Genomic DNA, 17,154 nt, shown 5'->3' on the forward strand with positions numbered 1-17,154 from the left:
TGAAAGCCTCCTTCGACCTGACCGAGGATGCCTGCCTGGAAGGCATTCGCTCCTAGAAGTTGGATGCGTGACTTTGCATTTGGTTTTATGCGGCCCTGCGGCGAGTCCTTGGGGTCACATTAACATGTATTTTGTGCTAAAAGTGTTATTAGATTTTAGTTTCGAGTCAAGTGCGAGTCTGCGAGTCCTTGGCATTTCAGTCATTCCAGCACTAAAGTTTTATTCGGTCGGGCATAAAGCAAAAGTGCCTTCGAGCCGGGCAGCAAACATATCGCCGAGAGCTTTATGGCCACCCCAGTGGGTGGCCCATTGGGTGTGGGTGCCAACATGGGTGGTGGATCATGGACAGCAGCTGTGCGGATGTCACTTTAAAGCGTGCCAACACTTAACAATGCGATAAAGATAACACTCCTCACAACCCACTGAGTGATGTGCTTGGAAAGAGCCTGTTCTAGCGTAACTTTGAAGCGAGTGCCAAGCCAAACTACATCACGATTATCGCCCCGCGGGAGCAGTATTCAGTTGCAAGCGTAAGGCAATTTTAATTGCAAAACAACTTTTCTATCCCTAGTCTAGACGCCCAGCCACAAAGTGTCAATCATAAACAGATTCCGATTGCAGTTATTACAGGCTTGGCCGAGGGATATTTTTATTGCCTACACAGGTACAAAAACCACTGACAATTTTGTACTTAACAAATATTATTTACAAACAAATTTTATAAAATATTATATAAATATATATCTATTTATTTTTTTTAAATTGTCAACAAAGCCAGAAATTATGCAATAAGTGCAATCTAAATGCCACTGATAATTTTGTACCTAACAAATATTATTTACAAACAAATTTTATAAAATATTGTTGAAAGTTTTATGCGGCAATATATCTATTTCGAATTAACAAAAATCAACAAAGCCAGAAATTATGCAATTAGTGCAATCGAAATGCTAATATTTCTCTGTGTATTCTCCAACTTTGCTCTGGCAGTTAGAAAAGTAATTTAAAGCCGTCAAATGAATGCTGAAAAGCGAAAAAGAAAACCGAGTCTGAAATCAATACGATGACATTCATCCATTGGCTAGACAGTTTGGCCCTGAAGTGGACAGCCCGGCCAGAAGCTGACTTAATGCCAAAGGACAACGCTCGCTGGAAGCTGTACTTCTTTTTTTTTGGCGCATTGACACGTCAGTGTCATTAAAAACCGAAAACAGAAAACTTCAGATTAAATAAAAAAGTGATTATCCACAGAATAAATAACGTAATGGAGACAATGACCCGTGGTGAATGGTTTTTCATGGCGCATTATTGCTTGGATAGACATTCAATTCTTGGCTCTGAATCATGTCATGTACAACTATCAAAACTTAAAATTACTTTTGGCACTTAGGGCCTCACAATATTTTGAAATCTGTTGAAAACCGTTGAATAAGATTAGATTTCACTTCACTAAGCGAGTTTTTTTTGTGGAGGAGCACCTGCATAGAAAGTGAAATTTATTTGGTTATTTAATCTAAAAGTTTCGGTTTTCTAACGATGCCCTATCGCCTTTTAATTCGATTACGTTCTATATGTTTTCTTTCGCCCCAAATCTTTTATTCCTGGAACTTTCATCCCCAGTCCCCCACCTAGTCTTATAGATACCTATCTGGCGTGTAAAAATAACATCTTCCTTGGACCCCGACCCCAGAGAGAATGCAAATGATGTACACCCCGGTACAGATCCTGGGGAAATTCGTTTGAAGTCTCACTTTAAAAGTTGACAACATTTACATAGAGCTCGGAGTGCGTCGGGCTTCTAATTAAATTAAGAGTGTCCTGGGCGCAGGCGGTTGATATTCAATTTTGGCGGGCGCCAAGGCGTTAATAGCATTGAATTAGGTCGGTCGGGAGTGGCCCGTTCCGGACTGGGAGGTGTTGGCAATTCATGTTTACAAGTAATTAAGCAATTTCCATCCATTAGGCAAAAAAAATGAGCCACTTTGATGTCGCTCGAAAAGCCATAGATATAACATTCTTTTTCAGCCAACTCTTGATAAGAACAGAATGGATTTTTTGATGACGCCGAGGAGAGAGTGCCGGGGGCGAGGCCGCCACTAATTTGAGCTTTGTACGCTGTCAGACAGCATCATTTGCATCTTTTGCATCTTTTGCATCCCTTGCAGCTCCTTGTGACTGTGGGAGGAACCTTGGCCAGATTCCCACTATTCCATATTCGCCGACAGCTTGTGGCTTTGTGGGAAATATTTAAATGTCATTTGAAAAGCTGCGATAACGGCAGGGACAAAGCAGGAGCTGCTGCTGAAGCTGCAATAAAGTATCTGCCAGAGTGACGCTATATCTGTACGTGTGTATCCCTGCTGCGAGGACTTTTCTTGCATTTTGCATTCCGTTTTCTGCTGATATAGCTGATTCTCGGAAATGGAGATGCTGAAATGTGGTTGGCTGGTTGGGATTTAGTTCGGGGTTTGTTGGGGATATCCCTTAAAGCGCGGCTGACTTAGCTGCGAGCCCATTCAACCTGACACTTCGCAATCAGCTTTCGATTTCGCAATACCAGGCAGACGATCCCTACTCCAAGTCCATCAATCTTTTCGTGCTGGCTGCCAGCTTTCCACTCATTAGACGCAAATCCCCGGATCCCCTCCGAATTTAGCCCTATAGCGAAAGGAATTAGAACCAGCTTGAACCCCGACCGCATCAATCATGCGGCATAGGCATATAACGCTTTAAAGCCTCCAATTCACCCAAGTCGAGAGTGTTGTGACAAAAGCATTTCGCTGTCTGAGGTGAAAGTCTGGGCCCAATTGATTGATTGATGGATTGATTTGTCGCGGCAAGTTTATGAATGCGAAATGTGCATGATTAATGAGTTGTTCATTAAGCTGGTTAAGGTGACAGGATGGCCGGGATAAACGGGATAAACGGGACGTCGTGGCCTGTTGCTGCTCCTTGTTGCGGAGGATGCGACAGAACAAAATAATGTAACGCTACCGTGAACCTGTCACAATGTGGTGGTGCAGGAGGTGACGGGCAACGGGCGACTGGCAACTGGCAACCCTCTCGCCTGCCCATCAGATTGCCAACGTTATCCTTGACACACCACGTCCTGGCTGCCGGTGACTGGGGTTCTTTTTTTCCCCACTCCTGCCAGCCGAAAAATGAAGTGCAAAACAAAATCAAATATTTTGCTTTGCCACGGCCCACACACAAAAAACGAGCGAAAACGAATTTTCATAAATTGGGTTAAGTCCTTGGAGGATTCACCGTGACAGCGCGAACAAGTGGCAAGCTGACTGACGCTGACTGACTGACACCGAGGGTGGATTGGGTGGATTTGGTGGTGCGGTGGTGGCTCGCCACCCCTAAATGGCGGCGCAGTTTAAAGCCCGTTGCTGCCACCTCCACCTCCACTTCTGGTTACTGTGTTTCTTTTTTAAAGGATGCAAGAATCCTGCCACTGCTCGAGAATTGCCCAACAATGGTTGCCTAATTTGGCCTTTTGAGGCATTTCCCCTGTGCATTGCCGCGCACGCAGAACGCCGCCACCTCCGGGCCACCATAATTAAATCATATTTTGCATATCCCGAATCGAGCTCGATGCTCATTAACCGTTTGCCAATCAAGCCATGAGAATCAACGTTATTATTGAGACCACCAGTGGGGATTGGCAGTCAGAAAGTGAAAGTGAGGGCTGAAGATTGAGTGGAGGGGGCAGTGTTGCTGGACTTGAGAACACAAAGTTGTTAAAAGCTGGTAACCAGGATTACAGGCGAGTGGCTTGAATCGCATTTCTTCAAGCCTGATATCTTGAAGCAAAAAAAACAAATCGTATTATGCTTGTCAAAAAGCTCTCATGAGAGGCTTCTTCTTTTGGCCTAAAGTATTACAAAATATTAAAATGTAAGTGTATTGCAAGAATAGACATTTTTTTCGGAGGTAAGTTAAACCACATATTTTGGAATCTGTGTTAATTAACATTCACAAGCTTTTGAAAAGGGGAATTTAATAATTAAATAATAGATTAATTAATTCATTATAAACTTTATTTGTATATAGCTGCAAATATGTCTTAAGTAATTTAAAAAAATTGTGGAACTTTATTTAATAAAATTAATTAATTTTGCAATTACTGAAACCTTGCACAATATGGTTTCAAAGATTATTACAGCCTAAAAGTTTTTGCTTTTTAATTTTAAAATACAATTGTTATTATTATTGTCATCATTTTTGATTATAGTTTGTTTTGAAAATATACCATTGTAAAACTAGTTTCTTATATATATGTTTGCCATTGTTATTTGATATTTCCGGAATAGGGTGTTTGTGATATTTAAAAAACATTAACATTAAAAATTTGCATTTAATGACTTCCCTTACTTAGCCATTTAACATGTTTATTTTAGACTTTTTTGAATGATGGTTTCCAATTACATCCGCACACCGGCGTAGATAAACGTTTTCTTTTAATAAAAGAAAATGGGCATCGCAATTAATTACAAGTTCAAAGTGCAATTGCCATTATCCAGCCATTTAGCCGCTAGCTAGTCAGACACGTTCCGCAGAGGAAAAACACATTATGTGTAAAACAAAGCTCACGCACACTCTGGCACGGCCTAGACAGCCAAAATGGCTGTTGGCATGTCATAAATTTGCGGATTAACTTTTAACCAATTTACAGTGGAAACAAACAAGCTGCAAGGCCAAGATGCCGCATATCCTGTTACCCCATATTGAAAGTGTAATAAAAAGCATCTGTGCGCCACTCCACACGCACACACACAAACACACACAAGCACGCACATAAACACACAGCAGATCACACGTACGAGGGAGTCAAGTTTCTGATAGAGCAACAAGGAGCAGGACCAGTCCTTGGATTCCTCTTGGGCACCTCAATGAGCACCACGTGCAGCCCACTTCCGTTTCCGTTTGCTTGTTTTAAACTTCGACCGCCCTCCCCCTGCTGCGGGTAAATCAGGGGAGGGGAAGGGGGGGAGGTGACAGACAAAGTACATTGCTTACACAAAGCTTAACAGCGGCAACGACAACGCACAGCCGGCGGCAAGGACCCCTTTTCCATGCCCACCAGCACCACCGCCCATTGCGAAGGAAAAAACAAAGCAGTGCATAAAAAAAGTAAAAGTAAAGCTCTGTCGCATCCGCCGGAACAAGATGCGGAGCAGGAGCAGGAGCAGGAGCAGGAGCAGGAGCAGTAGCAGGAGTCGCGGCATCCAGAGCCACTCATTAAGCTGATTATATTGTTATCCTTTTTATGATACGTGCAATACGTGTGCGCATATGGCTGAGGCCCAGCAAGGACATCAGCGAATCCGCCAACTGTCAATGTCACCAGACGCCATACCCCAACAACCATCACCCATACGCCCCCCCCCCCATCCACCGCCCATCGAGCGATCCTTTGTCGTTGCCCTTCTCACAGTTAATTTTTGCAAGTGTAATTATATGGGTGGCTCAGCAAGGCGATTATTTTTATGAACCGGGATGCAGACAACAGCAAATTTATAAGGATCTTCCTGCGTGGAAATTGGCAAAGGAATGTAGGGAAAGAGTGGAATAATAAAAAGGTTTCGAGTTTAATGATTTTGCATGCTGATTCTAAATGATGCTAATGATTTTTACAGCGTAACAGGCTTTTCAAATTCACATGACTCCTGAATAAAAGTATAAAGAAGTAATTTAACATATTAAATGCAACAATTCCAAACAAATTTAAGCTCAAATTTAAATTACAAATAATATTAACTATATCTTATAAATACCAAACTTAAAGTGAACATATACAACACAAAGATCAAAACAAATAAATTTTGAAATTCCAAGTATCCTTTCACTGCATAATTAACTAAATCACTTTTGGTAACAATAAATACACCAAAATTACATGCAAATACTGTTCATCCTGCGCTGCTCAAAAGAAAGTTGAGTAAATTAATTTGGAAAACGAAATGGAAATACAAATGTAAGCAGGCGCGGCAAAGAAGTGAAAGCACACAATGCGAAAAGGGGGGAAATTTGTTGGGCAGACAAAGCCGGCGAATGCAAATGAAAGTGCACACAAAACGACGGGCGGATTTATATATAAACAAATGTAATTTAAATATGAATTTAAGTGGCGGCGGCGACGGCGAACCCGTGACGAGCCGGTTTGCAGGCGAGTGCCGCGGCAGAAGTACAGCATTGCGTATACGCCGCGTGCGCCGACAACGAGCCATGTAAACAAAACAGGCGGCTGCCAATGGAAAAGGAGTTAAGGCGGAGGGCAGGGATCAGGGGCCAGGGCCAGGGGGCAGGAGGAGAACTGCGGAAGGAAGCTGGCGTAGAAGCCAACAAAATTTCATAATCATAATCAAAATGGCATTAACAACAGCAACAAAGGCAATGCAAATACGAGCATAAAACCGACAACAGACGCGCCGGAACAAAGTGTAACCGAAAATGCCACAATAAAATGCGAAAAAAGTTCGCAGAGCAGCAACAGCAACTAAATAGTTGTTGCTGCTGTTGCCATTGTTGTGCATAATGCAGTTTCAATTTCAATTGTTGTCGCCAGCCAGGACTGCGGCAGCACGGTTCCTTGGAGCCCCACAAAAACAGAGTCATCACACCCATCATCATCATCATCATCACCATCATCATCCTCGTCGCAGTCATCGTCATTGCCATCAGGGCAGCCAAATTATGCTAATTAGATTAAAGCATAATTTCATGCAACTTGCAGTCACAGTCGCAGCTCCACTCGCAGCTTAGTCCGTTTTGGCCCTTTGTGTCTGCCATCCTGGCTGTTGTCGCTGAGTACTTTCGCCAAAGGATGTGTCAATTTGTCCCATGTTGATAGAGGATAATGTGATTACGAAACTGAAATAATTTCCACCAGATACGTTAAGGTGCATTTAATGTGTTAAATGCAAGAAAATATACAAAATGTCCACTACACCATTAAACTTTTAGTAACAGACTTTCACAGCAATGGAAAGACAGTTCCAATTTCAAATTGATTTGCGCATCCCATTTTCTCGCCAAAACTAAAGCTCATTTCGCCAAAGTTCTCGGAATGTGTCAGTGGAAAACAAATGATTGCAGACGAAAACTAAGGGAGAAGTTGGGAAAAGCTGCGAGCTTCCATAATGCCATCAAAGGTCAACACTTGATAAATAGTTGAGCTGCGCAAATCCTTGGCGATTCATAAGCGAACGCAAAGCGGAAACGGAAACGCAAACGCAAACGAAAGCAATAATAAACTTAGCAATCAACTGTCAGTGCGTAATGGAAACTTGGTATTTGGGGCTGCAGTTTTCCACTTTTTCTCCAGCCCCCGGCACTCCGGTGGAAAATGCAGTCGAGGAAGACAAATGATTAGCCGGGACTCACGTGCTTTTCGGAGGAGCACCGGATCTGGAACTGGGCTAAAGCCAGCTGCGTTATGTTCGGAGGGCGCGCGTGATCTTTGGCATATGTCGGCGTGCTTCGATATATCTATGGCTCTGGGTAAGTGGGCCGTAGGACCCGTCAGCCAGGTAAAAACAGGCAACAACTTTTGACCATTTTTCAAATTTCAGCAATGCCCCGCCCTGCTGCATGCCGCATGCAGAAAGTAGCTCGTTGGATTTCGGTGAGCAATTTCAATATGCTCGGCACGTTTCCGCATGGCAGCAGCAGCAGCAGCAGCAGTAGCTCCGGCAGTTGCTGTTTACGGCCATCTCCATCTCCGGACAAGCGTCGTGCATTACCTTGTGCTCGGCCACGCCCATCAGCCGGGGCTAGGTCGTAAAGTGCCCGCTACGAGTATTTACTCAGGACCCAGAAGTTGAGTAATGATGACCATGATGCAGCAGCGGCACAGAATGAAGGACGAGGAGTCAGAGGGCAGGCATGCTCGTGGCTGACGCTTATGCAAATATGAACAACACATGCCGCAGATGCTTTCAGTGCGGGCCAGGGATACCCATTCAAATAGCTGCTCCGAAAATCCTGTCTTGCGAGCGGGTCAATCGCAGATCACCAGATGCAATTCCCAGGGAAACCCGAGTTGTGACTGCAAATTATATTATTTTAAAATCTTGGTGGGCAGAAGAGAAGATTGGCAAGGGTGGCCCCAATCCATTTCCAAAATATATCACCAGAATCTTATATTCTGCACATTTGGCAAGAAGGGATGTGCAAGGAATGCTCACAATGAGCATTAATAAAATCTTTCACAACTTTTATTTAATATCATTTTTGGCATTTTTAGTGCCTTAAATTTCAATATTTTTTAAAGAAATTTTATAGCAAAATTTAAGTTTATTAGATTGAAATTGAAATCCCTCAGTTCGACTGCCGCAAAGACTCCCATGGCAATCCAATTAGATTAATGCAAGGCAGTATAAACAATTATGACTCCCATGATTGTTTTTCAATGGCTGACGACATGCGCTCTGTCCCCCGATCACCCCCCTGTCGCCCATGACACCCCCTCGACCATTAATCAGCAATGTTGTGTGTCCAAATATGAATTTAATTAAAGGTCTCTTTGTGACAATAAGCGTCGTCTGGGTCGTGTGCTCGGGCCCACTTTAAAATATTACCAATATTGTCAGCTCTCTGGTGTGACCTCCGCCTCCTTCCACTTTCCCATGCATTAGGCTTATTAGAAGGACACGCGTTCGGGTTTGCTTAGGGGCAATGTGCAGCGCATGCAACTTTCGGTTGTCAAGGTTGGTTGCCGGTTATCGTTGGAGGATGAGACGTCCTTCCCACCCCTGTCCCAACTTTATTTGCCGCAAACAGTTCACGCATCAAAGGACCTGCATCGCATCCATCAGAAAGGTGGTTGCTACCAGTGATTACCGACTTTTCGAAAATAAGATACACAGGGGAAAATACGATATATGACCCAATCTCTAAGGTCAATTTTGGTTCTGTAAAATGATCAAAATAATCCAAGTTTGTTTAGTTTTTAATAAAATAGGATTTATGTGAAATAATACATATAAAACATGATAAGGGACTTTGTATTTTTTTCCGTGTGTTTTCTAGAAGATGGACCAGGCAGTTCTTGTCCGGTTCCTTTTGATGATGAATTTGCTAGGGCCATCGTGCCGCTACCGTTCCAGTTGATGCATGCAAATCCCGATTATGCACAGGACACGCGTCACTAGGCATCACCCCTCTCCGGCCCTCCAGTCATATATTATATATCTCCTTCTGGGCGTCACGTGCGTCTGCGACAATATGGCAACAAACGTTTGATTGTCAGGGTTACCAATATGCGTGGTGGATTTCCTTTTTTACGCATCCATTGTGCCAAGAACTCCCCCGGAATTTATTGGCGTGGAGTGCCGACTCGGCAGAGTTTCCTTTTGATACTGCTTATAAACAGAAATAGAATCGACTCACAGACTGTCTGTTGCTATTAGATTCCAATCCGATTGTGAAGATACAGTCAAACGTCCACATCTCGAAACACCTTCTGCCTCTAAAAGAGCTCGAGTTTCATAACACGGCTTTCAGCTATGGAATTGAATTCATTTGCATTTTATAATATAACGAGCTCGACTTAAAACAAATTCAAGTTAAGAATAAAGCTGTTTGCCATTAAATTCTTTTTGGTTTTTAAACCAATTATATTTATTTTTATGGTGTAATTCTACTGATCGTATCTCCTTGCCATTGAGACGGCTGACAACTCTGCTAGGTCACACCTTCACATTGATGGCTGTAAACTCTGGACAACAAGCACTCGCCCTTTGTTTATGCAAAGCTTGAAAACGCTTGCAAATTATAAATCAAAAGTGACTTTTAATTAAAAGTTCAAACCTCTGTGGCAGTCCCTGGGAAGGGGGGTAGTCAGAAGTGGCTAAGATGCTGACGCCAAATGTCGTTCGTCCGCTGGCTTAATTTTGTTTTGCCAGCGCACCCTCATAAATCACAAAAAGAGCAAAAGTCAGGGGGACGAGGGACGAGGGTTGAAGTCGGGCCCAGACTGCCAGTATATTAATTGAAGGTGCAAATGCGACGCACTTGCACCCCCGAAACCAGAAAAAGACAGCGGCTGAAAACGGAAAACAATAAAGGATGAGGACGACGCGTCCTGGACCGAATGCAAAATACGCAACAGTTTCATTTTAGTTGGAGTTTTTCATGTTCGCCCTGGGAATCGCCGCCACAAAGGAGCGGAAGTCTCGATTGCAGTCGTCGGAACATAAAACCCACTTGCCCACATTTCCACCCCTCAGGGGTTGTTTTCCCAACCTCCGGCGTTTGGTGTTGTCTTGACGGCATTTTGCTTTCCTTTTCGGTGGTGGTGTCAAGTTCCTTTTGCGCCGTCAAGTTGAATTATCATAAGTAATAATCATAGCCCAAGTATCCGGGCAAGGTGCACCGAGGGGATGGGTTGGGGTTGGGTGTGTTTTGTTTTTCCTGGGCGGGTAAGGGGTTTCCCTTATTGGGGAGTTTTTTAGAGAGTCGCTCAGTTAATTGCGCGACTCTTAGGTCTTTACTGGGATTTCTGGCCAATCTGGGGTGGCTGGATTGTCACTGGGATTGCCAGCCAGGAGCTCCCCCCGATCTCCGATAATTAGCCAGGAGTTATGAGCTGTATCTCCATTACTGGAAAACAACTTAAAACAATAGTGCGCCTAAATCGCACCACGCCCACATGGCCCAGGAAGCGGGTATACACCAGTTCAACGGGGGATACAAGAACTACAAGGACACGGTGAGAGTGGTGAGTTGCCAAAACCAAACACCACAGCAATTGAATGTCAGTCACAAAAATGCAATCACAGTTTGACACAATTTTACCGAGGCGCCACTTCAACACGTTGCAACTGCAATATCTTTACAGTTACAAAAGCCAGCCCACACAGACACAAGGACACACACGAGGTCCGACACACGAACGACAACTCTGCAAACAACACAATGACAACTCTTTAACACATTTAACTTGGCAGTGCTGCTGATCATTCGATGGGAGTCGCTGTAGAGTTATCCATTTGCTGGTGCCCAGTAGAGTATCGGTAGTATCGCATCGAGATAGTACGCGATAATGTAAACTTATCGGAGGAGCATCGACTGCCTCGCATTACCCCTTAAAGATAACGTTATCTCTGAAGATTAGATTTGTGTAATAATAAAATTGTAGTCTGGCATTACAAAATGAACAAAATTAAGAAACGAATTGTAATTGCTTTCTTATTTCATTCGTAAATATGTTCTGTTAACAATACAATCTTCGCACACATTAATCCAGTTCACAAATTAAGCCCTGTAAAAGGGTACGCAAATATTTTATCAGACTATCGGTAGTTAGACATCGAACGCTCTCCGCATAATATTAACTTCAATGAACCACACCTGTTTTATGGCTCTAGGCTTATCTACCATACGATGATATTAGTGATTAAGATTAAGAAGTTTTTCATAGCTGACAAAAGCAAAGGATGTTATACAAACAAACATAATTATAGAGACATATATGTTATAGAGTTTACACGATGTGATTATTTGATTTTCAGCAAAACTGAAAACGGAAGCCTAATTAAATACAAATAAAATCAACGGTCTAATTTTTATATTAATTTGTTATCCAAGGGTATTGGAAGCTTCCATAACTCCTTATAATGTTGGATTCCTTGGATGTGCGTGCTCGAGTGCATTTGCTCACACTTGCACTTTGTGCCAGTACAAATACAAACAGTTGCCGCTGCCATTTTAGCCTTTTTTTGTTGTTGTTTGATTGCGTTTTTATCTTCGTCAGTTCAGCAGTACCTCCTGAATCTGGAAATCAGGACGAGCTGCAGTGTGCTGTGCAGGAGAAGTGCAACTGCAAATCTGAAAGGAAAGGGGCTGCAGCGATATTTTACTGCGACAACATTTCATCGCAAACATTGTGCAATTTCACTTTAAGCGACAATCGAATTTCATGTGATTTTTACAAGCACTTTTTCTTATTGTTCGACAAACTTTAGACTTCTCTTCAATGGAGCAAAAATGGATTGGTTAGTTCATAATATCGATAGAAATATGATTTGTTCAAAGGATGGGATTTTGTTGAGCTTTTCATCATATAACTATTCCGCTTATGTTTCTAATTGGAAAACTGTTTGTAAGGCATAAAACTAAAAATTCTATTGTTGACTTGACCAAGCGATTATTCTCCGTGTATCTTCGTATCACCAAACTAATAATCAAATTTTACATTCCAGACAAGGGGGACTTATTTTTAAAGCTATGGGTGTGGTGACAGATATTTTACGATTTACGATGGATTTCATATCAACAATTATTGATATATATTTATTATATTTATTTATATTTATCATATTTATTACCTTAAGAGGTTATATTTTTTTTTTCTTATTCACTGCCGTGTGTTTAATGATAAATCGGCGCACATTAGAAGAGCAAAGAGTGGAAGAACTTCGGAGGGTAACTTTATACTGTGTTTTCTCAGTTTGGTTTCTACTACCTTTCATAAATCAATAGCTTTAAATTAACCTTTCCAAACTGACATAAAGACTATATCTGAAGACTAAATAATTTTGTATACAGATCCTAAACCGAACAAGCATACCACGAGAGTCATAAAACAGACATACTAGAAAAACCTTAATTGATCAAGAATTCTTTTTTAAAACTTTGCGTGCAGATGTGTCGAAAGACACAAAAAATAATAAAAAATAATAAAATAAAATATGCAACTATAAGCTATGGAAGTACGATTTCGTAGAAAAGGATCTCTGTATTAGGAAGTGCACGTGCAAAAATCTATAGATAACTCAGTCTGATAGCGGTCTAAACCTTATCAGCGAAAGTGACTCATAGATATAAAACACGAACGTTTATTTACAATTTTTTCATTAATATGTCAGCGCAGCTGATAAGCACGTCATTAGAGAAGCAAAAGCTACTGAGGGATTGGCATAGCGCTTTAGTTGTCTAAAGGTTGCCACCGCGAACGGATCGAAATGCAGGCTCAAAAAAACGTTTTTACGATTTTGGCAGCCTTATGCATCTGCGGAAATTTATTGAGTGTTACCGGGAGTCGCTTGAGGATGCCCATGTTGCCTGCGGCACTCGAAGGTTTTAGCTGCCGAAACGACAGCATCGGTTTCAACTTTAACCTGAAGCGAGTGAGTAATCACACAATTTATAAAGTTTAAATGGAAATACTTTGCGGTATACAGATTCAATTGTATGTTAAAAAATAGTAAGAAAATTCTTTATTTAAAGTAGATTCATATTCTTTTACCAATACAATTTTCCCTAAGACTACTGTTCAGTTTTTAAACATATTTGAAATTTTTGAATAATGGTTTAAATCTTTATACTTCGTCATGTACAATTTTAAGGTTTGGATAAGCCTACTAATTTCCTCAATTTACTTTTAGCTCTCTGGCTACTGGTATGAGGCTGCCCGAGTGCCCAATGTCCAGGTGCTGGAGTGCCTGAATGTGTCCGTTCCCGCTGAGATCGAGGACAACACCCTGTCGCTGGACTTGAACTTCATCAGCACAGTTAACAATGAGTGGCACTTCACCGAGGACTCCGTGGACTTTCCCTGGGACAACTCGACCCAGTTCGGGATCTTCGACCTGCATTACGATACGGTCACAGTCACCTACAAGTTGATGTACACGGACTACAAGACCTTTGCCCTCATCTGCGGATTCGGCAGCATCTCGCCAGTGCCGCTCTTCAAGCTCTTCACTCGGCAGCGGGAGATCAACCAGACGATGATTGACTTGGTCCAGTTAATAGCCGAGCAAAACGGCGTTGCTTCCCAGATTGCGTGGGACAAGCAGTCCCCGGATGAGTGCAATGGATCCACCGGTCCAGCTCCTTTGGCCATTCTCATCGGCTCCATCACTCTGCTCTGGGGCCTCAGCTGGGGAAAACGAATTTGTACTTAGGCTATGTTATTTACTCACTTGTGTTGTTACAACTATCAGTACAAACTCTTATCAAATTCGTCTATTTAATTTCAAATGCACTTTGCTTTATTTGGGGTCATTAAAAAAATACGGTCGACGTTTGTTGTCTTTTTGGTCACGACAAACAAATTATGACATAATTAGACACGCAATTAAAATAAATTGAATCTATTTCTTACTAATTAAATTACGGGTCCTCTGACTTTAATATATAAATACCATTTTTTTTTTCTTTTTAAAAAACGGAAGCCCTATTATTCTGTATGGGTTTTTGTTTTCTATTCTCTTACCTATTTTTGATGCCTCCCTTCGGCTGATAATCGATTTGTATTCCGATTAAATCAGGCAAGCATATCTGAGGGAGATGTACCGGCGAAAGTGTATTTTTCTATGCACTTTTTAACGTTGATGGGGAGGGCACATCGAGGGCTTGTACTGCAATAAGCTCGAACAAGTGCAATAACGAAGCCCAAAACTCCAAAGGAAAATACTGTGAAATATGAACTGAGCTAGGGCTAAAGAATTTGTTGGTTGCTCGATTTTCTTGGCAATTTTCATTTTCATAAACCCAATGCAGCAGAGTGGGTGGAAAATAAAGAGAATGAAAATGCTTTAAGTGGAGATCGAACCATTGTTGGCTTCACTGCGAGAAGTAATGCAGGTTTGGTATTTATTTTGGAAAGTAAAGCCTTTGTCAATATAAGTAATTTTTATTTTGTTTAGTACGTTGTGAACTGAGTTTAATAATTTTAAAATTACACATTTAAATTTGGAATAATAAGTTTAAAATAAGATACAAATTTAATTTGCTATAAATCGAGTGTATTAGTTTCAAACCTAAAACTTGTTTCTTCCGTTTTAAACAATATTTTCAGGAACTTCCCTATTAAACAGAATTAGTATTGCTTTCGCTTTCAAAGCATTCTATGTGAAAGAAAAAATATTTTTTCCTCTGTGCCATTTGGCTTTCAATTGCCTCCGTTCTTGGGCGAATCAATGAAGTGCAAACCGTGGTCAAATGAGCCGGAGTTGGGCGTCCTGAGCGGGCATCGATGGCCAAGGCACTTTCATTGATTTGATGCGTTTGCGTGCCGCTTGCGGTGGTTGCATGCTTGACTTGAGCGCCACCCAAAGCCAACTGGACGAGGAGCTGCAAAGCTGTTTACTTGCAGCTAACCAAGTGAAATTGAAAGCCCTTTTGGCTCCGATAATTGTGTCCGGTCCTGCCACCGATTCCGCTCCAGCTCCTGCTCCTGCTCCTTCTCCTAATGCCGGTCCAAATGTTATCCCGTGTAATGGGATACTGGGATTGGGGTGTGTGCTCGTGCACCACATCATTACTTGGCCCCGAAATCGACGTAATCATGCGATGACGCTGCAAAAGTATCCGCAGACTCGCCAGACGCCCGGCCACGCCCACTTATAGCACACAAAACATAGTGGAAGGAACTGAAAGGAAAGGAAAGGAAAGAAAGTCGAGGGAAAGCCAGCTGAAAACGAAAGTTAATGTTGCACATCGGTGGAAGGGTTAAACGGAGCCAACAAGTGAACCCCAGCGTACGTGTTCCAATTAATTTTGACATTTGCTCTTAATAGATGTGCAACAAGGTTTCGATTTCGATTTCGATTGAGTTACGCCCCGAAATTGTGTTCATAAATAAGGTTCTCCTTCTCGAAGGCTCATAGATGAATAGGCTTCTTATCTTGGTATTAAAATGCTTAATAAAAAAGGAAAATTGCCTACTATTCGAACAGCGATGTGAAATACAAGTTTTACAAGGCTCTGCTTATTTCAGAGGAAATTTAATATTTCATTTAGTTTGTGTTAATCTAAAATTTAATAAGTTCACTACTTGAAAGTCTGCTTGTGTCTGGTTGAGCTTTCTGCGGATAGTTTTTCAAGCTACCCCATCCCCCACTCATTACGATTAACCCATAGCAGGCCCACAACTTGTGCTCTGCACCACGAACTGCTCAAAAATGCAACTATTCAAAATGCAAGCGCAAAAATCTGGCCAAACTTTGCGCATACTGCACACAATCGGAGCTAAAAAAGGGGAAACTAAAGGCGGGCAAAGGAGCCTTCGGAGCCGAAAAAAAACAAAGCCTGCTGCTGCACAAACATGCGAAACTATTAAAAACATGTCTTTGTCCTTTGGCCCGGGGTGCATATAATGAAATTCCTGGCTGCTTTGTGCCCACTTGGCGAGATGTCCCGGTCCCTGATCCGCTCCCTTCTCTATCTATATGTATAGGTATATGTATATATATGTCGCCTGGTGAGCCCGCTCTGGTTTTTTGCAGTATCAATCTAGGTGAAATATTAACAAGCGGGAGTCGGGACTGAAGTTGGCGCGACTGAGAGCCGAAAGACAGAAGGACGACGGCAAGGCAGCTCATAAAAATTCCTTAGCTGACGACAAAAGCTCAGGACTCGGAGTGTGGGGCCTGTGGAGAGCTTAAAGCGAACCAAAACAGCGTTGAGACAATAGACTCGAGTTAACTCAAATTGATTCGTCGACGATCCCGGCGAAATGAAACTCAACTCAGGCAGCGCCATTTTGTTGTGACTCCAAAGTTAGTTCCCTTTGCCATCCCCTTGCACTCGGCCGGCACTCCTTGTACCTTGATTGCAAGTTATTTGCAATTTTGTGCAAATTTAAAAGCAGAAAAGGGACAAAAATAAAGCAAAAACCAGCCAGACAGCACCCCCAACCTTTAGTCGTTGACTTTGGCACTGCACTTGAAAATTTTTTAAGTGTGCGCGAAATTTTTCATGCAATTTGTGCCGGAAAAGCGGGGTAAGGCGTTGAGCATTGAGAATGGAAAGCGGATGGGCCATTGTTGTGCCCAGGAGATTGGCAGACTCCTCCTCCGGCTGCTCAACTTGCTGGTTCATTTTTGCATTCGGGATATTAAAATTGACACTTCATTTGTGTCACTCACTGTGGCAGCGAAGTTTAAGGGATTTTAAATGATTTCCAAGCTCTTGTCGATTGCAGTCGATTGTGCAGCAATTTGCATTGAAGGAATCAAAGTGGAGTCGTTGTTGTGGTTGAGGCTTTGACTTAAGCTGGTTTGAGTGCTTCACTATTGGGCAGTGGAAGTGCACTTTAATGGAATGTGTCAGATGCGAAAGGATTAAAAAGTTCTTAACAAATTCCGACTTTAAGGTACTCTTTCTTTTTAATTAAGCTAGTTTTTAATAGTTTTG

General features: G+C 42.1%; 1 protein-coding gene across 1 annotated transcript; it reads left to right on the plus strand.

The window, feature by feature from the left end:
- Positions 1–12,921: 12,921 nt before the first annotated feature.
- Positions 12,922–14,127, plus strand: LOC108140409. The gene is made up of 2 exons (XM_017263125.2): positions 12,922–13,139; positions 13,398–14,127. Exons 1-2 carry the CDS (start codon positions 12,975–12,977, stop codon positions 13,917–13,919), a joined length of 687 nt encoding a protein of 228 aa, XP_017118614.1. The 5' UTR covers positions 12,922–12,974; the 3' UTR covers positions 13,920–14,127.
- Positions 14,128–17,154: the final 3,027 nt, after the last annotated feature.

The sequence above is a fragment of the Drosophila elegans genome, unplaced genomic scaffold, assembly GCF_018152505.1.
Source record: "Drosophila elegans isolate 14027-0461.03 unplaced genomic scaffold, ASM1815250v1 contig_476, whole genome shotgun sequence".
NCBI classification, from domain to species: domain Eukaryota; kingdom Metazoa; phylum Arthropoda; class Insecta; order Diptera; family Drosophilidae; genus Drosophila; species Drosophila elegans.